Here is a 21,748-nt window from a genome sequence, read left to right as displayed (position 1 = left end):
ACTGAGCAAGGGCAGGGACCGAACCCGCAACCTCATGGTTCCTAGTCAGATTCGTTAACCACTGCGCCACGACGGGAACTCCATGAACAGAGTATTTCTAACAGTTCTGAAAAGTTTAAAAATGTTAGAACTTTCACTAAAGCAACTCATATAATACAAATTATTATTTTTGTATTTGCTCATGAAAGCCCCGTTTCCTGGATCCTAGAATGAAGGCATAAGCAACACAGAGCCTCAACCGTTTTCCAGACCGCATTATTACCGAGGGAGAAACAAACTCCAGTTGCTGTAAACCAGAGATCATGGACTTATATGGCACCACAGCATCAACTATGGAAAGCTAACTAATACAGTAAGTATCCCATCATGCAAACTAGAACAACAGACAAGCCTATTTCCATCGAGTTATTTAATGGAGTCCTTGTACAAAGGCCAGTGACAACCTGAGAAAAACGAGCTGCAACAGCCATGGGTAAATAAAACAGAGGGGTTTATCCAGGTTGTAAGGAGGTGATGCTTGAATACCACCTACCATCATAGACTTCAAACTTACTTTGGATCCAAAGTATCCAAAGTAAAGCAGAGGACGGTTTATGTAATGCATTACTTTTTTTTTTGTTTTTGCCATTTCTTAGGCCGCTCCCATGGCATATGGCGATTTCCAGGCTAGGGGTCGAATCGGAGCTGCAGCCGCCGGCCTACGCCAGAGCCACAGCAACGCGGGATCCGAGCCACGTCTGCAACCTACACCACAGCTCACGGCAACGCCGGATCGTTAACCCACTGAGCAAGGGCAGGGATCGAACCCGCAACCTCATGGTTCCTAGTCGGATTCGCTAACCACTGAGCCACAACGGGAACTCCAATGCATTACATTTTATAAAGGCGTTTTACCATCACCCTCATTTTACAGATTCGGAAACTGAGGCCCAATGTGGCACAGTGATCAGGACTCCCAGGAATTCTGATTCCAAAGTTTCGGTTTTCCCATACGTCCCAGTAATCTAATAATGCAAGTCGCTGTTTTTAATCCGAATAAAACGTTTTTGTAAAGGCCTGGCTAATTCTGATAAGGATAATCGCCCCACCTACCTAACGCCCACACAGATGACAGTGCCATCTCGCGCGCACCGCCACCCACCTACACTAAACGTCAAGGAGCACAAAGCCTACGTAAGCACTCCCTCCCAGCCTTTTCATCCTCCACCCTTCCCGAAAGGCCAAGTGGCGAGTAAAACCAACGAGAGGGGAGCAAATATGATTGGGCTGCCCTGGATCACGTGATAGGCGCAGGGCGTGGGATTTGGCTTAGAGCTGACGGAAGCCCTGCGCGGAGGGTGGGTCTGGGTTGGGGGGGAGGGGGAACTGGAAGCTTGGGGGAGGAGCTTGAGCTCTAGGAGCTGTCCCGTTCTGCCGGCCATCGAGTCCAAGTGACTGGTTATTGGACCGCCGTACGTGCGCCGTGGTACCTCAGAGGCCACGAGCTCACTTGCCTGGCCGGAGTACCCGCGTGCGCCAGCTGCAGCTGGGAATGGAAGCAGAGAACGCGAGCAGGTAAGGCCGGGCGGAGCATCGCCCCTCCCCCCGGCGCCCCTCGCGATGGTCTGGCCGCAGGCGGGCGCATGCACGCACGCGGGCGCATGCACGCACGCACGCACGCACGCACGCACGCAGGGGGTCTTTAAGGCCAAGGCTGGAGTACAAAGGCCAGGGCCGCGCGTGCGCACTGCCGGCCTGCTCCGGCCACTCCTAGTCCGGAAGGCTGTCGCGGCTTGACCGGCATCCGGGCCCGTCCTAAAGCCTACTGTGTATCGTGTCGGCTTTAAAATGTGGTAATAAGCAAGAAGCAGTCTCTAGTTATTTCTTTCCGGTTACTTTTTTGGCTGCATTTCCGTTCACCCTTTGTTGTCGTACAAAGCAGTAAAGATTTCACGTATCACTCGAGGAGTTGTCATTTTAGAATTGTGGGTTTACGGTGGCTTCTTCAGAGTTTTGGGTCAGGGGCGCAAGGTAGATAACATCGCCTTACAGGAGCTCTCGAATTCTGGGATTGGGAAGAATCCTCCCCAGAAGTCGTCTAATACTGTGTTCTAGTGGTCTTGGGGACGATCTTAAGAATTTACTTGTAACATGTCCTTTGGGGAATGTTAGGTGGAGAGTTTTGCAAAGCAGAGATTTCGAAATTTGAACCGACGGAAGGCCAAAGGAAAAAAACTAAATAGGGTAACAGTCTTTAAAAAGAAAGCAAATGGTTTACCTTGGAATTAGACCCAATGAAGTATTATCCTGACACTCTGACTAGTGGGCCCTGAACTTGGGCAAGACGCTAAACTTCTCTGAGCCTGTGCATGTCTGTCCATAGGACGTGTGTAGAATCCAGTTCGGACACGCTGTAAATGAGTGTTACGTGGAAGGGGCGTTAGCAACCAACACAGATGGTCTTAGAGTTTAAGGAAGGAGATACATGGGTCAAATTCCGAAATAACTCCACTGCTTTCCCTGAAGAACTTTAGAAATAAAATAATTCACCAGAACTTGTGGAAATCAGTCTCAGCTTTATGATCTTAAGAATTGAAACTGGAGTAAAGCCAACCATCATATAAATTACCGTCCTCCCTTGGTATCCAAAGTACATTTGTTCTTGGATTCTCATGGATACTAAAATCTGTGGATGCTCAAGTCCTTTATGTAAAATGATGGCGTCTAGTCGGGCCATCCTGCAGGTTCTGGAATGCGGGGTGGGGGATTGTTCTCATTGTAAAACCTTACTCTGCATCTTAAAGTAAGGTGATAGGTCTCTCTGGTACAATGTTTAGCTCAAAAGTGTCTTACTTATATTTTATCGTAATCCATTGGATTATAGACCTTTTTTTGTTTGTTTGTTTTTTTGACATGCAAAGCTTTCACCTTGAGAAATATGGAGAATTCTGTCTTAATACTCTAAGGAGTTTATCCTTGGGGATTCTGAAATGACTCAGACCCCAGGTAATCCTGAGGAAGTGGTTCTCTGTCATCCTTGGCTTTGTGCTAATCAAGGAGTGGCATGGAATGTTGCGCAGAGTGACTTGATTTTAGAAGCTTATTTCAGCAAATTCAAAGAAAAACATTTCATGGATATAAACTTTTTTTTTGGAAAAGAGAAGATAGTTGAAGTGTCTAAACAAGTACTTAGAGTCTAACCAGGGAGGGAAAAAGAAAGAAGACGACCGGTGTGTGTCTAATGAGCTCAAGCGTGTGAAAAGGACATTTACCAAAGATGGAAAGTGATGCCAAATTTAAAATGACTGGAGGGAGTTACCCTTGTGGTGCTGTGGAAACAGTCCAACTGGTATCCATGAGAATTTGGGTTTGACCCCTGGCCTTCATCAGTAGATAAAGGATCTGGCATTGCCGTGCGCTGTGGTGTAGGTCGCAGACCCAGCTCAGATCTGGCGTTGCTGTGGCTGTGGCAAGCAGCTACAGCTCCGATTTGACACCCTAGCCTGGGAACTTCCGCATGTGGTGTGGCCCTAAAAAAAAAAAAAAAAAAAAAGTGCTTATTAGTTCTGATTTTTACTTTTCATTTCATCTTAATAAAAATGATTGTAGATGGAAAGTGGCCGAATGTCTGTAAGAGAAATTTAAAGCCCAAGATGAGTGAGGACACTGAGCAGAACTTTTAGCTCCTGTAACAGAAATCATGTTTCCTGGCCCAGGTGAGCCAAGTGAGAGGCCAGATTACAACATTTGTTAAAAACTTGCAGTCAGTAGGAGAGAGGCCTACAGCCGGAAAGTAAATACATGGGTCTGTTTTTTTCCCCAAAAGTGGAGTCTGTCCTGGAATTTATTGACTTTGATTGAGCTTTCATATGCCATGGGGCCCTATAAAAAAAAAAGAAAAAATGCTTTTGGGTCTGTTCTGTCTTTCTGCACTTTCTCCGTATGTGTGGAAATCACTGACTCTCACCCCTATTTTTCATGGTGAGGGAATGACTGTGGGCAAGTGCTCTCTGTTTCTGTCTCTCATACAGAGAAAATTACTGTTTGTAACCGTTGCAGAATTCTGAATTATGAAGTGGCAGTTACCAAATATATATACAACAAGGAAATATTTTCACACTAAGGTTGAAATAGATGCATGCTGCTTCCAAATTTAACCATTATTAGATAGAAAATTAAATTATCTGGAACGCTAGTTTCCTAGCATTCAAGTTCATGGAAGGTTTCTGTACAGATGTAATGCTTTCTTCTGCCAAGTATTAAGAATGTTGTCATCCACCCTCTTTCCCTTTGTTCCAGCTGTTAAGGAAACTGTTAAGATGGTCAAAGTAAAGTGAATGCTCAAAAACAGGATTTTACCCCAGCTCTTACACCCTCCCTTTCCATAGGTTTCTCTATTTCTGTTCTAATTAACTTCATGTAAAAGTTGCCAGGGATCATTTTAGAAAGATTAATTATTTCCATATCATTATAATTAATTAATCCATATTGTTACAGACAGGATTCTGGATTTTTTTTTCCAAAATTGATATGTATGATATTTTGTATGTAAAATAAAACCACACTTTCTCTTATTTTTCACCTTTTCTTCAGCCACATGATTTCTAAAATTTTGATTTTTCAGTTTCTGAACCTCAAAATTTAAATGACTCCTAAAGATGCTAACAAAATCACATTTGGGAAACTTATTTTTTAAGCTTAGAATCCTTTTGTAATGTGAATGGAATTTCCTTCATCTTTGTATTTTTAAGTTTGGACTTTTGTGAAGTGCTCGAAATGGGACAGATCTGTGAAACTGTGAGAGCAGTAATAAGAAACACGGGGGGAGTTCCCGTCGTGGCGCAGTGGTTGACAAATCCGACTAGGAACCATGAGGTTGCGGGTTCGGTCCCTGCCCTTGCTCAGTGGGTTAACGATCCGGCGTTGCCGTGAGCTGTGGTGTAGGTTGCAGACGTGGCTCGGATCCCGTGTTGCTGTGGCTCTGGCGTAGGCCGGTGGCTGCAGCTCCGATTGGACCCCTAGCCTGGGAATCTCCATATGCCGGGGGAGCGGCCCAAGACCAAGAAATAGCAAAAAGACCAAAAAAAAAAAAAAAGAAACACGGGGGAGAGTGGGACATTGCCTTCCCGACAGTGCAACAAACAGAACAGACCTTCCGGTGCATTCTTTCAGCCACTCACCACTCACTTATTGTAACCACACGGGTTTGCTTGTGTATATTCTAACTGGAAGGGGCTCTTAGCATCTCATGAAACTGCCAGTGGCCACAATCAAAAGTTACAGTGTAGGAGTTCCCTAGGGGCCTAGTGGTTAAGGATTCAGCATTGTCACTGCTGTGGTGCGGTTCTGTTTCTGGCCTGGAAGCATCCACACAGCGTGGGTTCGCGAAAAAGTTACAGAGCATTTTACTTGAACTTCCAGAAGGTAAATGCATGAGATCTCTTGAATAACAGCTATATCTTACTCATCGTTAGAATATCTAAATCATAAACACTGAACAACCAGTATTTGGACAGTTTATCCAAAAGTGCTATGGATATTATTAAAGGAAAGTGAAAAAAAGAGGACATTTGACTTTGTGCCAGGCATGGTTTTAAGTAAGCCCTTCCTTTCATTTTTCCACCTTCTAGTCCTTGTCTACATATTTTCTCCCAAGTGCAGTGTTAGTTTACAATGTTGTTTATTTTTTCCACCGTAAAATAAATATTCAACATTTTCTGTGCTTTTACATATCAATAAATTTATTTTTAACAGCTGCATAGTGTTCTCATGTTAATGTACTATACTTTACTAAATCATTGTTATTTTATTTATTTTATTTTTATTTTTTTGTCTTTTTAGGATCACACCCACAGCATATGGAGGTCCCCAGGCTAGAGGTCCAGTTGGAGCTATAGCTGCCAGCCTGTACCACAGCCACAGCAATGTGGGATCCAAGCTGTGTCTGTGGCCTACTCCACGGCTCACGGCAACACCAGATCCTTAACCCACAGAGCAAGGCCAGGAATCGAACCTGCGTCCTCGTGGATGCTGGTCAGATTTGTTTCCGCTGAGCCATGATGGGAACTCCTAAATCATTGTTTTTTTAAAAAATAACTTGAAAACAATATATTTAAAGAAATACACTTTTTTTTTTTTTTGTCATTTTAGGGCCTCAGCCATAGCATATGGAAATTCCCAGGCTAGGGGTCCAATCAGCTGGCCTCCACCACAGCCACAGCAATGCCAGATCCTTAACCGACTGAGCAGGCCAGGGATCAAACCCACACCCTCATGGATACTAGTTGGGTTCATTACCACTGAGTCACAATGGGAACTCCAGAAATACACTTCTTAAGATATAGTTGAATATCTGTCTCACTAATTCTTCACCTTTTCTTTACCATCTTACCCTTAAAGATAGCTTGAAGCCAAAGGGCTTCTCCAGTGGTTGCCCACTGAGATTGGGCCCCTCTTTTTCTTTGAGCATCCAGCGTTTTGGCCTAGGCTCCCTCAGGCAGTCTATTACCCTGTATCTGTCTGGGCCATTTAAGTTTGTCCTGGGGAATGCTTTAGTTTGCCTTCTTTTAAAAACAAACAAAAAGACCATTTTATTGAGATAGGATTTACATACTATTAAGCTTACCCATTCAAAGTGTATTAGTTTGGGAGTTCCCATCCTGGCTCAGTGGTTAAGAATCTAACTAGCATCCATGAGGACCAGCAGGTTTGACCCCTGCCTCGTTCAGTGGGTTAAGGATCTGGTGTTTGCCGTGAGCTGTGGAGTAGTTCGCAGATGCAGCTTGGATCATGCCTTGCTATGGCTGTGGTGTAGGTTGGCAGCTGCAGCTCTGATTAGACCCCTAGCCTGGGAACCTCCAAATGCCTCAGGTGTGACCCTAAATTAAAAAAAAAAAAACAAACAAAAAACGTGTATTAGTTTGCCTTTTTAACCTTTGCTTTCTAAGCTCTCTGTTTATCCACTCATCACAGAAAAAGGAAACTGTTAAGTAGCTTGCCACAGAAAATGTGGCTTTTCTCTCCAAGCGGTAAATGGAAACTACCCATTTTATTTCCTAATATTTTTCTTCCTGCTGCAAATTTAATGGCATTATCTGGCATTAGCTGTAACTCAAGTTTCATTTAAAGAAAGTATTTATTTCCTAGCTTTGTGCTGATAGCAATACCTTGAGGTAATGGTTTATAGTCACCAGAAATATTTTTTAGCAGTTGTTTTCTGTGCAGGCCTGTCTTCCTTAATATTGAACAGAACACTTTGAACAGAGTTGAACTCATGTTCAGAGAGCTTTAGAGCGGTCTTCTTACAGTCACAGGCAGCATGGGAGTACCCATTTCTAGTCCTCATTTAGGGGCAAAGGACCAGCAACAATTTTTTTTTGAGTCAGGGAAATTTGTTTTTCTTTTCTTTTTCTTTTTGTCTTTTGTCTTTTGTCTTTTGTCTTTTTTGTTGTTGTTGTTGTTGCTATTTCTTGGGCCGTTCCCGCGGCATATGGAGGTTCCCAGGCTAGGGGTCCAATCGGAGCTGTAGCCACCGGCCTACGCCAGAGCCACAGCAACGCGGGATCCGAGCCGCGTCTGCAACCTACACCACAGCTCACGGCAACGCCGGATCGTTAACCCACTGAGCAAGGGCAGGGACCGAACCCGCAACCTCATGGTTCCTAGTTGGATTCGTTAACCACTGCGCCACGACGGGAACTCCGGAAATTTGTTTTTCTTTTCTTTTTTTTTCCCCTTTTTTATTTTTGTTTTTTTCTGCTGTACAGCATGGGGACCAAGTTACACATACATGTATACATTCCTTTTCCTCCCATTGTCATGTTGCGATGTAAGTATCTAGACATAGTTCTCAGTGCTACCCAGCAGCATCTCCTTGTAAATTCACTCCAAGAGCAATAGTTTGCATCCGATAACCCCAAGCTCCCGAATTTTTTTTTTTTTTTTTTTACCAACAATTTAAAAAGCAGATCCGGTCCGGCTTGTTGTGAGCTGTGGTGTAGGTTGCAAATGCGGCTCAGATCCTGAAATGCTATGGCTGTGGCGTAGGCCAGCGGCTACAGCTCCGATTGGACCCCTAGCCTGGGAACCTCCATATGCCATGGGTGTGGCCGTAAAAAGACAAAAAGACAAAAAAAAAAAAAAGGCAGATCCAGTGAATAAGTAAGTAGGCAAATAAACCAAAAGAGAACCTTAAGTTCACTTGGACAGGGATGGGAATGGGGAGATGTTGGTTAAAGGGCACACACTTCAAAAGTTTATAACAAAAGTTATGAGATTGATGGGTGCTGGGGATCTAATGTCCATCATGGTGATTAGAGCTAATACTGCTGAAGGATAAACTTGAAAGCTGCTAAGAGAGCAGATCTTAAATGTTCTCACCACAAAAAGAAACGGGAATTAGGTGCCAGGATAGAGGTGTTGACTGAGGCTATGGTGGGGATCACTTTGTAGTATATATGTATCAGATCAACACTCTTAGACACCTGAACTCACACAAGGCTACCTGTCACATCTATCAGTAATTTAGCTGGAAAAAAAAAAAAAAAAAGGTTAGATCTCAGGGGATCTTTGTGCCAAGAGGCTTAAATGCAGAAAGTAGGAACGTACAAATTATTTTTATGGATATTTCAACTCCACAAAGGCTAGTGGGCCTTTCAAGGCTCCCTTCTAGAAAATTCCCATGATCTCATTTCAGGGAAAGTACAGGCTGACCTGGCAGGACTGGTAAGTTTTATTGATGACACACAGAGTCATTCAACAGTGCAAGAGTTAATTGTAGCTGTTTAGTTGGCACTCGGTAAAGGTTGGGCAAACGTGTACCTACAGGAATAGATCTTCCTTCTCTCTTTACCCCTGCAGTCCGCTTGAAGTAAATACTATCATCTGGTGACAAATACTTGGATCCGGAGGGGTTTTTTTTAGAGCTGATCGTTTCAAGTTACATTTGGGCAGCTTTGTCCTCATAGCTTCTATTTCATTGTTCTTTCAGCTATTCTCTTCAGCAAGCTCAAGCTTTTTATACATTTCCATTCCAACAAATGATGACCGAAGTTCCTAATATGGCAGCTACGAACGAACAAGGAATGCCAGCAGAAGTTCCAGCCCCAGCTCCTGTTCAGGAACCTATACAAGGTAATTTCACCAGGGTTGTATAGAAAATGAGCTACCACACTAGCCAGCTTATTTAAGAAAGGGTTTACTGAGGAATTTCCGCTCAATTTTTGTGGCCTTAAAAAGACAAAAACAACACAAACACAAAACAAAACCAAAAAACAGACTTAGCAGAGAGGAGACAGACTTGGGATGGGGGCGGCGCAGTGTGGAATAAGAAATGTACTCAGTTTCAGTTTATGGTTGCAGGTGCAGGTCTAACTCCATGGCATGGGAGACCCTGCCCTTGACTTTTGACTCTTTTGCCCTTGGACTTGTCTGTGTCTCTGGGCAGGGAGCACTATCCCCAGCAACAGCATGGTAGAGGTGGAGCCCTTGGCATGGCAAGTGGCCATAGCAGCGTGAGGTAGAGGAGAGGGTGGGTGGGCAGCTCAGTGGAGGAGATGCCCCGTAGTAAGGGAAGGGGGTAGGGGCCTGAGAAGTGAAGAGAGATGTTCAGGAGTTAAGGGCAACACAACCAAGGCTTCCCATTGGGTAATTTGATGTCACCGGTTCTTGTCAATGGGTAATTTCCCCCCCGAGAAACATTTGTCTGGAGGCACTTTTGATTGTCATGAAGGGCAGGGTGGGACCGGCATCTAGTGGGTAGAGGCCAGAGTGGCTGTTAGACATTCTTTAATGTACAGGACAGGCTGCCCCAACCTAAAATTACTCAGCCTAAAATATCAGCAGGGCCAAGATTGAGAAACTCTGCTTGAGGTCCTGAGATCAGAACCCTAGTCTTACCTTTTGAAAAATACTGCCAGCCCAGAGACTTCTTCCCCAGCATCCCTGAATTGACCTCTTCAGCTGTGTGGGAAACAGGATACACACTCAGGAGTTCCTGTTGTGCTGCGGAAACAAATCTGACTAATATCGATGAGGATGTGGGTTCAATCCCTGGTCTTGATCAGTGGGGTCAAGCATCCGGCATTGCTGTGAGCTGTGGTGTAGTTCACAGATGAGGTTCAGATGTAGGCTTGCTGTGGCTGTGTTGTAGGCCGGCAGCTGTAGCTCCGATTTGACCCCTAGCCTGGGAACCTCTATATGCCGCACCTGCAGCCCTAAAAAGCAAAAAAAAAAAAAGAATTATACACCCAATCCTTAAGACAAGCTCAAGCCCATAAGCCATTTGAGGTTTTCTTCTGCTGGAAATTATGGGGAAATTGAGTTAAAATGTTGCCCTTCCTCCCTGTTCTTCTATCTATTTATTCTTTCGTTTATTTACTTAATTGCTGATGTATTTACATTTGGAATTTGTGTAAAATAGTACATAGGTACTTTGTATCCCCAGGGAGGCCAAGGTGCCAGGTAAGATTGTGTGGAAAATCATTCTGTGCTTGTTATGGAGGTTTCATCTCAAGATCAGCTGGCAGAGGAAGGAGGGTGGGGTGAAGCCACATAAACCCAGTTCCAGGGTGAGGGAAGGGGAGGTGGTGCAGAGGAGAGCGATGCTGGGAAATAGGAAGGGTAAAAAGGACGGTGATGGGGTGATTTTTCTGGGGTAGCCGCATGAAGTTTTCAAGCTAGGGTTTTCTGCCATCTACATGTTGCAAGTCATTGTGTTTCAGAGATTCCTAAAGGTAGGAAAAGAAGATCCAGGACAACAGAACCAAAAACACCAGTGGAACCCAAAAAACCTGCTGAGGCCAAAAAATCTGGCAAATCCACAAAATCAAAAGAAAAGCAAGAGAAAATTACAGACGCTTTTAAAGTGAAAAGAAAAGTAGACCGATTCAATGGTGTTTCAGAAGCTGAACTTCTGACCAAGACTCTGCCGGACATTTTGACTTTCAATCTGGACATTGTGATTGTAAGGATTTCATTCTTTGGTTTTATAAATAGTGTTGGTGGATTAAGTTAACACTGTCCTTGCATGTAGCATTTTGCTGAAAAGGACCATTTCTAAGAGGGAGCTCCCTTTGTGGCGCAGTGGAAACGAATCTCACTAGTAGCCATGAGGCTTTGGGTTTGATCCCTGGCCTCGCTTCGTGGGTTAAGGATCTGGTATTGCCGAGAGCTGTGGTGTAGGTCACAGACACGGCCTGGATCCTGCATTACTGTGGCTGCAGTAAAGGCCGGCAGCTGTAGATCGGATTAGACCCCTAGCCTGGGACCCTCCATATGCTACAGATGCGGCCCTAAAAAAAAAAGAAAAAGAAAGAAAAGACAGAGAAAGAACCATTTCTAAGAATCTTTTTGGTGGTAAATGGCGTCACCTTCTATAGGTTATAGTACATGGGTGTGTTTAAGAGGATGGGCTGTCCTGTTTCCACTCCTGCCACTTGTGGGTGTGACGTGGACAAGCCATACACTTGCTGAATGCCAGTCTGCTTGGTGAAGCAGGGCTGATAATAGGGTGGAGTGGATCCTTCGGCATAGGCATTGTAGTTAAATAATTCACAGGGATCACTTAGGTTGCATGACACCTGTGGGTTCTCTATAAAGGATAAGACTGATTTTGAACTTTGATTTTTGTCAGTAACTGTGAGAAACATCAGCATGTAGACAGCTGTGTAGATGATGTGGAGTGAGCTGGCTGTTGGGAGTTGAAGAGCTGAAGGGTAGACTCGTGAATGGACATTGGCTCAGGTTGCCTGAGGGCTCCAGGACCCTCTCTCTTTGCAGCCCAATTGGGGGTGAGGGTGCTGGGCATCTGAGGGAGCCAGATGGGTTTTTGAAAACAACAGCAGAACTTTTAATATAAAGGAAATCTCTTTCTCAAAATGGAATGCTATGTTCAGGTCAAGAGTAGGTAATTGATAAAGGGTATCGCTTATGATTCTGGATTAAATATGTAATACAATCGGTTCAGTTTTGTCCCCCCTCCTCCACAGAGGCCCTGAGGTTTAAGTCTACTTTTCAAGACTAAAAATGTCTAATAAAGCTTTTGTTTTGTAGATCGGCATAAACCCAGGACTAATGGCTGCTTACAAAGGCCATCATTATCCTGGACCTGGAAACCATTTCTGTAAGTGGTTACCTTTTTTCATTATTTTAAACTAGATGTCCTTGTTAATAGTTTGGGTTTTGTTTATTAAACCACAGTTGTGTTTTCAAAAAGAGACTGTATGGTTGAGTAAATATGTATCTTTTCTATGTATGTTTACACAAAAGTAAAAGGTTGAAATTGAAGTCATCTGGCAGTTTAGCATTTTGGTGCCTGAGAGCAGAGGAGCATGAAAAGGAGTATTTTCCTTTTTTTTAATTAAAAAAATTTTTTTGACCAAGGCATTCAGTGGCTTGATTTGGGATCTCAGTTCCCAAACCAGGGATGGAATCCTGGCCACATCGGTGAAAGCGCTGAGTCCTAACCACCAGACCACCAGCGAACTCCCCCAAAAGGGGTACTTTTTGTTTTGTTTGCATTGTTTCCAGTGAGTTTCACTACTTTTTTTTAAATGAGTTTTCTTTTTTTAGTTGTTATCTACAGAGTGGTAGCAATAATATATTGTTGTGCAGATGGAATCCAGTGCAGATGGAATACTTACCTTTCCAGATTGCTGCTCATGTCCTCAGAGAAATGAAATGCATTGGCAGTTAAGTTGTAATAGTTAAGAAGTGCTTTGATTGGAAACATTCTCCCCAGAAACTTTGTATCCAGCAGGAAATAGTATTAAAATAGACCTTGGTACTTGTAGGGTGAGCCTTAAAACCAAGTGTAACTGCTGTTGTATTCTTCTGTATAGAAATCATCTTATCCAACACTGCCTAATAGACAAGGCATGTGGTAGACGATCAGGAAACACTAGTTGATCATCTGAGAGCAACATTAAAAATCTTTAGGAAAGGAGTTCCCATTGTGGCTCAGTGGGTTATGAACCCAGCTAGTATCCATGAGGATGCAGGTTCGATCCCTGGCCTCGCTCAGTAGGTTAAGGACCCAGCAGTGCCGTGAGCTGTGTATAGGTGACAGATGCAGCTCAGATCCCACGTTGCTGTGGCTGCGGCTGTGGTGTAGGCCAGCAGCTGCAGCTCCTATTTAACCCCTAGTCTGCAAACTTCCATATGCCACACATGCAGCCCTCAAAAAAAAAAAAAAAAAAATCTGTAGGACAAATGGAGTTCCTGCTGTGGCACAATGGGTGAAGGATCTGGAATTGCCACACCTGTGGCATAGGTCTCAGCTGTGGTTCAGATTCGATCCCTGGCCCGGGAACTTCTATGTGCTGTGGGTGTGTCCCCTTCTCCCCCCACCCCCAAGCCCCCAAAAAACCTTTAGGACAAATGATAGTAATGTATTTTGGGAACCTATGACATGTCTCCATTATTTGAAAAAAAAAATTCCTAGAGAAGTTTGACCTTTTCTTTTTCTGTTGATGTCCTGAGTCCATTGGTTTGCATTTATTTGTTCAGGGTTTTCCAGGGGCAAGTGGTGGTACTTCTGTCAAGCAGTTACTCTGTGCTGGGTTAAGTCCTTCACATCGATTATCTGATTTAGTCACCGTATTTCTCTTACGAGATACCACTATTATTTATCTCATTTTCACAGGGGGTCAAAGTAAATTATTATTGAGTCCACAGGTAGTCAGTGTAGGAACCTTGGAAACTGTTGAGCACAGAGTAATTGCTTGAATATGGTATTTGGCCTGTGTTACACATTTTTTGATGTCCTAAATCTTTTTGTTTTAATTTGAAGAAAAAGCTGTAGACTACCACATCAGTTCATGGGGCCCTCTGCAGAGATAAACGGAACCCCTTTCTTCCACAGGGAAGTGTCTGTTTATGTCGGGGCTGAGTGAGGTCCAGCTGAGTCACCTGGATGATCACACTCTACCAGGGAAGTATGGTATTGGGTTTACCAATATGGTGGAAAGGACAACGCCCGGCAGCAAGGATCTTTCCAGGTAAGCACCTCCCATTTTTCTTCATAGGTTGGAACCTTGACCATGATGATGCCTTATATTCCCTAGGGACATCCTGTGTACCTAGGTCAGGGTGCACTTAGCAGCTGTATGATTTGATCTTTCGTTGTCTGAATTTAACATGTTGGAAATATTGCCGAATTTACATTTTGACTCCTTTTTAATTCAATTCTAGTAAAGAATTTCGTGAAGGAGGACGTATTCTAGTGCAGAAATTACAGAAATATCAGCCACGAATAGCAGTGTTTAATGGAAAATGTAAGAATTACTTTTTTTCCTTTTTATATATTTTTATATAATTTATAATTTTATAATGTGTTATATATTAATATATAAATATGTATTTTTTTTTACAAAATTTAGCAATGTCCATCTAAGATCTTATTCATCTCTTAAAGCAGTCCTTTAAAGTAGCTGTTAAATGCTGAAATTTTAAGACTGCTGCACAGAGGTTTTTTTGTTGTTGTTGTTGTTGTTGTTGCTATTTCTTGGACCGCTCCTGCAGCATATGGAGGTTCCCAGGCTAGGGGTTGAATCGGAGCTGTAGCCACCGGCCTACGCCAGAGCCACAGCAACGCGGGATCTGAGCCACGTCTGCGACCTACACCACAGCTCACGGCAACGCCGGATCGTTAACCCACTGAGCAAGGGCAGGGACCGAACCCGCAACCTCATGGTTCCTAGTCGGATTCGTTAACCACTGCGCCACGACGGGAACTCCTGCACAGAGGTTTTAAATTCACAGACTACAGATCCCACTTTCCTAAATAACCGTTACAGAACATGTAAGATTTACTTTTAAATTTTATCTTTTTTACTTTGCTAACATTATGGGCAATGTAAGTATGTTTGTGTTTCATTTTAGGTATTTATGAAATTTTTAGTAAGGAAGTTTTTGGAGTAAAGGTTAAGAACTTAGAATTTGGACTTCAACCCCATAAGATCCCAGACACAGAAACTGTAAGTCCTTAAAACTACATTTGTAAATCAACTGAATATCCCTTTTTTTTTCTAGCTAATTTCCCTTTGTCCTATCCATTTGTAATATATGCCATGGAAAAAAACCCTATTTTGTTGAATAACATCTACGTATCAACTTGAACAAATAGTTGCAAATTAATTCAGGTACTGTTATAGTTTTATTTATTTATTTTTTTTGCTATTTCTTGGGCCGCTCCCGCGGCATATGGAGGTTCCCAGGCTAGGGGTCGAATCGGAGCTGTAGCCGCCGGCCTACGCCAGAGCCACAGCAACGAGGGATCCGAGCCGTGTCTGCAACCAACACCGCAGCTCACGGCAACACCGGATCCTTAACCCACTGAGCAAGGCCAGGGACCGAACCTGCAACCTCATGGTTCCTAGTCGGATTCGTTAACCACTGTGCCACGATGAGAATTCCTGTTATAGTTTTAATAGAAAAAGAAACATTTGTCAGATAAATGTCTTTATGACATTATGTTAGTTATGTTATTTGGCTAAAATACTGAGAGGAGCTAGTTCACATGCTACATTCAAAATATATTTAATGGCATATTCTTGGCTAATTCAGTTAGGTTTTAGTCCTTATTCAGTTGTGAAACAAACATGTAAATATAGACATGATCTTGATTAGTGAAACTGTTCATCATCCCCTGTTTATACGTCTCAGCCCAGTCTCATTTCAGAGCCTTGTAAACAGAACAGCCTAGACGCAGACAGGCTTCCAACCAGCCTGACTGGCATCTACCGCTGTTATCTTTATCCATAACGGCATCACGAAATAACACACTCATTTTCAAGTTCTGTAATATCTGTGGAATTTATGCAGACATTTGGTTCACATTTTGCTCTTTCAATATAGTTTTAAGTTTCGGTTACAACTTTTAAAATAAAAATACACATGCATAGAACTCTGTGTTTTAGACAACATTTTATTTTATTTTTATTTATTTATTTAAAAAAAAATTTTTTTTTTGTCTTTTTTTGCTATTTCTTTTGGGCCGCTCCCACGGCATATGGAGGTTCCCGGGCTAGGGGTCGAATCGGAGCTGTAGCCACCGGCCTACGCCAGAGCCACAGCAACGCGGGATCCGAGCCGCGTCTGCAACCTACACCACAGCTCACGGCAACGCCAGATTGTTAACCCACTGAGCAAGGGCAGGGACCGAACCCGCAACCTCATGGTTCCTAGTCGGATTCGTTAACCACTGCGCCGCGACGGGAACTCCTAGACAACATTTTAGAAGAGAAGCTAGTATGCTGGCAAGTTTTTGTAGAGACCTCAGAATAAAGCTTCTGCCACCAATATATATTTTAACTTATTTTAAAATTTCTTCTGTTTTAACTTCCTATAAATATGTGACTGATCATGTAGATCATAGCACTAGTTTCTTTTTTTGTTGTTGTTGTTTTTTTTGGGCCACACCTGCGGCATATGGATCCTAGGCTAAGGGGTCAAATTGGAGCTGTAGCTGCCTGCCTACACCACAGCCACAGCAATGCAGGATCCTTAAACCAGTGAGCAAGGCCAGGGATCGAACCTGTGTCCTTATGGATGTTGGTCATATTTGTTAACTGCTGAGCCACGACAGGAACTCCTAGCACTAGTTTTTTAAATTGAGGCCTACCCTTGTCTACTTGGGTGAAATCATACAGATGAGTCCACTACTTCTTGAGGAGTAGGCATCATTCTCCCTTAAATGCCACATGAGCATTTCACGTCTCTTGGAAGTGTGATCTTAGTTGTGTAATCATCAGTGAACTTGAATCTTAATAAGATAGGTAGTTTTAGCTCTTAACAATGAGTACCTTTACTGTACCTTTACTTATAAAAAATGTATTCTTTATTATGAAATATTCAGTTATTAATGATGTTAGTGACCCAGCTTTGAAAAAAGAAATCCTACTTTTTCAAGTTTCTGGATCACTTTAATTGAAAACTGTCTTGAAATTGGAAAATATGCTGTTATAAAACCTGGTAGCATTTGTACCTACATATCTTTATGAATCAGGATTTTCTAAATGCTGTATAAATAAAATAAATAACAATAGCTTGATTTTTTTCTTTAATGCATGGTATGGAGGCCAATTTAAAAATTGCAACTGGAAAGCCCATAATTCAGCAGCCTCACTCTTTTATGTGTAAAATATATACACTGATGTATATCGTTATGCTCTATAAAGGACAGTTTGTCACCATCATCCAAAATGATGGAGTTCCCGTCGTGGTGCAGCAGAAACGAATCCGACTAGGAACCATGAGGCTGTGGGTTCGATCCCTGGCCTCGCTCAGTGGGTTAAGGATCCAGTGTTGCCGTGAGCTGTGGTGTAGGTCGCAGACTTGGCTTGGGTCCTGTGTTGCTGTGGCTCTGGCGTAGGCCGGCGGCTACAGCTCCGATTCGACCCCTAGCCTGGGAACCTCTGTATGCTGCAGGTGCAGCCCGTAAAAGACAAAAGACAAAAAAACCAAAAAAAAAAAAACCCAAAAAAGATATATGCAAATGTCTTCCTAGCCATTCTATTTCTAGAAATTTATCCAACAGATATCCTCACACACATTTGAAATTAATATGTGCAAGGTTTTTCATACTGTTTGTGTGGTTTTCTAACAGGGGTGAGGGAAGGTACATGTATCAGACACATCTGTTCCTATATTTATAGAGTACCTTCTGGAACCAGCCAACTTGATTGCCCTTAGGGAACTCCCCTTAGGGAAGAGAACTAGGTGGATAGAAACGGAATTGGGAGGGAAGACTTTTCCTTTTCCTTGTATACCTAATTTGCCCTTTTGTACGAACACTGGGGGGAAAAAAGCCTCATTTGTTTTTCTGTTTACTGACTGTGATAAGTAAACATTACAAACTTGAATTCAAACATAACTGCTGTTACTGATTTTACATATATTGATATGTGTTAAGTATCAAGTTATTAACCCAAGGAAAAGATACATTTTCTTATCTCAGTATGAGTGGATTCATAGACTTACTGTAACCATAAAATTGTATGATTCCAGCTCTGTTATGTTATGCCATCATCCAGTGCCAGATGTGCTCAGTTTCCTCGAGCCCAGGACAAAGTTCATTACTACATTAAGCTGAAGGACTTGAGGGATCAGCTGAAAGGCATTGAACGAAACACAGACGTTCAAGAGGTGCAATATACATTTGACCTGCAGCTGGCCCAAGGTATGTTAGCAGTATCACTCCTGTTGTTCACTTCATGAACATCTGCATTACGGAAAGTATGTTGTGAATTTAAAAGCAGGAGAAAAGGAAATTATAATTGCAGCCAGAGTGCTCTGATAACAGATGTTAGTCCCTGTTAAAATCTCCTTTTACCAAGAGCTTCCAGTCTTGGTAAAAGGAGATGCCCCTAACAGATGTTGAGGAGCTAAGAAGCATTGCTGCTCATCTTACATCTGGTAGGTGTAGACCTCTCTCGGGAGTTAATTTGGGGTATGTCACAAAGTTTAAAGCGAAAGTTGTATCTCACTATATTAGAAATTCAAGAAAAAGATTTGTTGGTGTTCCCGTTGTGGCTCAATAGGTTACGAACCCAGCTAGTCTCCATGAGGATGCGGGTTTGATTCCTGACCTCACTCAGTGGGTTAAAGATCCAGCGTTGCTGTGGCTGTGGTGTAGGCTGGCAGCTGCAGCTCCGATTTGACCCCGAGCCTGGGAACATCTGTGTGCTGCACGTGTGACCCTAAAAAGCAGAAAAGAGAAAAAGATCTGTTCATGCTAATTACTGAATAAACCTATTTTTGAAATTGTTATACAAAACCAGTGTTAAATCCCTTTTACCCTGCTCACAGAGGATGCAAAGAAGATGGCTGTGAAGGAAGAAAAGTATGATCCAGGCTATGAAGCAGCATATGGTGGTGCTTATGGTGAAAATCCATGCAGTAGTGAACCTTGCAGCTTCGCTTCAAATGGGCTGAGTATGTTCCCTCCATCTGCTTGTGCCTTTCAAAGACCTAGTTTTGCCAGGATTGGGGAAAAAAGTTTTTTTTTTTTTTTTAGAGAGGATCAGCTATTAAAGAATGGGAATGGAGTTGTAAAAATCTATTTAGGGATGTAGAGTGGAAATTTGATGGTTTTTTTGATGTTTAATTACACAAACTTTTACAGCTCATTTTCTTTAAGAAAAATTGTAAAGTCATCCTAGGTGCATTTTCTTCCTTGAATAACAAATGAAGATTTACCAGTTCCATATCTTAGAATAGAAACTTACAACTGTATTCAAGAAGATTGCTTAAATATTTTAAAAACAGTAATTTCTTTGGAGTTCTGTGGCACAGTGGGTTAAGGATCCAGCATTTTGTCTGCAGTAGCTTGGGTCACTGTTGAGGCATGGACTCAATTCCTAGCCTAGTTGCAGGGGGTTAAGGATCCGACTTTGCTGCAGCTGCAGCATAAGTTGCAGCTGAGGCTCAGATTGGATCCCTGGCCCAGAAATTTCCATATGCTGCAGGTGTGCTGCCCCCCGCCCCCACACCCCCCCAAAGGGGAAAAAAAAATCCAGTTCTCCATTGGATTGTAAAAAATCTCCGAATTTGATCATTTAAAACTTTTTTTTTTAAACAATGATCATCACAATCCAATTTTACAGGATTTCCAACCCACAACCCCAGTGCATCCCCCCACCCCCCAGATCATTTAAAACTTTTAAATAGGATAAGCTAACATTCTTTTTCCCCCTTGCAGCTGACAGTGGGGACTCCACTTTTAGTGACATTCCAAATGGGCAATGGATGACCCAGCCTTTTACAGACCAGATTCCTTCCTTTAACAATCACCGTGGGACGCAAGAGCAGGAAGAAGGAAACTGTGCTTAAGACCAGTGTTTCTCAGCCCTGCTTAAATGCTGCAGTTTTAATGCAGTTGTCAAGAAGTGGCCCTCGGTTTGCTAATTGAAGTATTTTATTTGTATTTTACTCTGGTGATGTAATCACGGTACAGTAGAATCAACTGTACGGACCGAAGCAGTTTGGAAGGAAAAAGTAGGGTTTTTTGTATATGCATTTTTGTATTTGAATTAACCATCATTCCAGCTTTTTATAAACTGTATTTCATTTATGAAGAAACTGATTTTCTTTGGGAAGTCACTTTTAATCTGTGATTTAAATCTGCATATTTATACTTGATTATTAACTGTGCATAAATCTAGATGCACTATTCTCCCTTTCATGCCTAAGAAGGGCTTGTTAATAATGAGATTCCCACTGTTAAAGAGGCAAAAGTGCTGACTTTCATCAGTGAGGTTAACACTCGTCGAGTCTCATTTGGTAGTTTTTAGTGGTGTTTGATGGGCTTCCTGAGTCATCTTCACACTCAGACCTCCTTGCCACACCAGTGGTGAGATGAGCCTTTGTGAGAGTTGCTGGGTGGTAGAAGCGTAGTGGCCTTGCAGTAGCCAGGCTCTGGCCCTCTCCTCCCACATGTGTGAATCCTCTAGTAGGCAGAAACTATTCTGCTGGGATGTTAGCGCCAGAGAATACAGAAGGCCTTTTAAATTTCGTTACTTCATCTGGGTTTTACATGAGAGACCTACATTTGATAGGGAAGGAACTGAATTTCTCTCTCGATATCTATCACTCTTCTAATTTTATCCTCCTTGGCTTTAAGCATGTAACATGGAAATGATGAGAAATGAACTTTCAGATTGAGTAACAAGATGCTGGAGGGGTTTGATAATCTTACTTAAACTGGTGCTTTATATATGTACATGAGATGTACTGAAATAAATAATATAGGATTTTTTTTTGCTAGGTAAATCAAATAAGCCAGTAATTTTAAAAAAATTCTTTCTCTTCATCATTGCTGTTTGTTACTGCAGACCAGGTGAACCTCATGGCAAGGTTACTTTGAAGTAATGTACCTTTGTGGTTTTCTAATGCATTTTCCATGGTGCTACCAATAGTCCAGACTACTAGGCCTGGTGGATATCAAAGCTGGGTATTCAGAAATGCCATTTGCATTTACTCCTGATCACTTCTGAATATTCTGATTTCATACCTACCCAGGAAGCATGCTGTTTTTCAATATGAAAATATTTATGAGGTTTTATTTTGTTTTTCTAAAAGGCTATATGACCTGTTCTTTTTGTAATAAGAGAAACAGATTCTTGTTGTGACTCTTAACATGATTTTTAGCTGTAGCTGTGATGGATTTTATTTTTTTCTTTAGTCTAGGTCAAGCTGTGTAAAAGTCATTCGTGTTATTTAAATCACGTACTGTACTGCTGTTTACATGGATGTTTTGTGCGGGTGCTGTGAAGTGCCTTGCGTCAGGGATTAGGAACAATTTAATTATTTTTTCATGGGACTCTGTAAAGCATGGAACTAGGGATTGCTTTGGTTTTTAATGATTGTAGCCTTAAGTAGATTTTTTTTTTTTTTGAGTGGAGAAAAAGAATTTACCCTTTAAATTATGACACACACTCACTAGAGAATGGGTTTGAGGATTTTTCCAAGCATACAGTGATGGCGTTTTTCATCAAATACGACAGAGGGGTAGTAAATGTTGACAATATGAGACTTTTTCATGCAATAATATTGAAAAAGTTTTTAAATTCATTTGAAAGCTTAATGGTTTTTACAATAAAAAGTATTGAGAATGATTATCCTTAAGTTTCGGTTTCAGTGTTTTCTGTAACAAGACTTAACTGATGTTCTCTCCTCTGTTAACCCAAGACCAGTTTACCTTCTATATTTAACATGTAGAATAATATATATATAATGAAAATCAGTAAAAATCTATGAATATTTTATTTTT

The 21,748-nt window shown here is 42.2% G+C and overlaps 1 protein-coding gene across 2 annotated transcripts; it reads left to right on the top strand.

Moving 5' to 3' along the window:
• The first annotated feature begins 231 nt into the window (after window positions 1-231).
• Window positions 232-21,603, top strand: TDG (thymine DNA glycosylase). 2 transcript variants are annotated; one of them, XM_047788149.1, is made up of 10 exons: window positions 232-352; window positions 8,969-9,111; window positions 10,701-10,942; window positions 12,031-12,100; window positions 13,841-13,976; window positions 14,170-14,252; window positions 14,860-14,954; window positions 17,986-18,157; window positions 18,787-18,912; window positions 19,679-21,603. In XM_047788149.1, the coding sequence occupies exons 2-10, from the start codon at window positions 9,018-9,020 to the stop codon at window positions 19,807-19,809; spliced, it is 1,149 nt and encodes a 382-aa protein (XP_047644105.1). In that variant the 5' UTR covers window positions 232-352; window positions 8,969-9,017; the 3' UTR covers window positions 19,810-21,603. The 2 variants fall into 2 exon arrangements, with proteins under 2 accessions (XP_047644105.1, XP_047644104.1); XM_047788148.1 differs by lacking the exon at window positions 232-352 and adding an exon at window positions 1,366-1,554.
• Window positions 21,604-21,748: the final 145 nt, after the last annotated feature.

This window comes from Phacochoerus africanus, chromosome 7, assembly GCF_016906955.1.
Source record: "Phacochoerus africanus isolate WHEZ1 chromosome 7, ROS_Pafr_v1, whole genome shotgun sequence".
NCBI lineage: Eukaryota > Metazoa > Chordata > Mammalia > Artiodactyla > Suidae > Phacochoerus > Phacochoerus africanus.
Note: the sequence above shows the minus strand (reverse complement) of the source record. Positions and strands in the feature narration are given on the sequence as shown.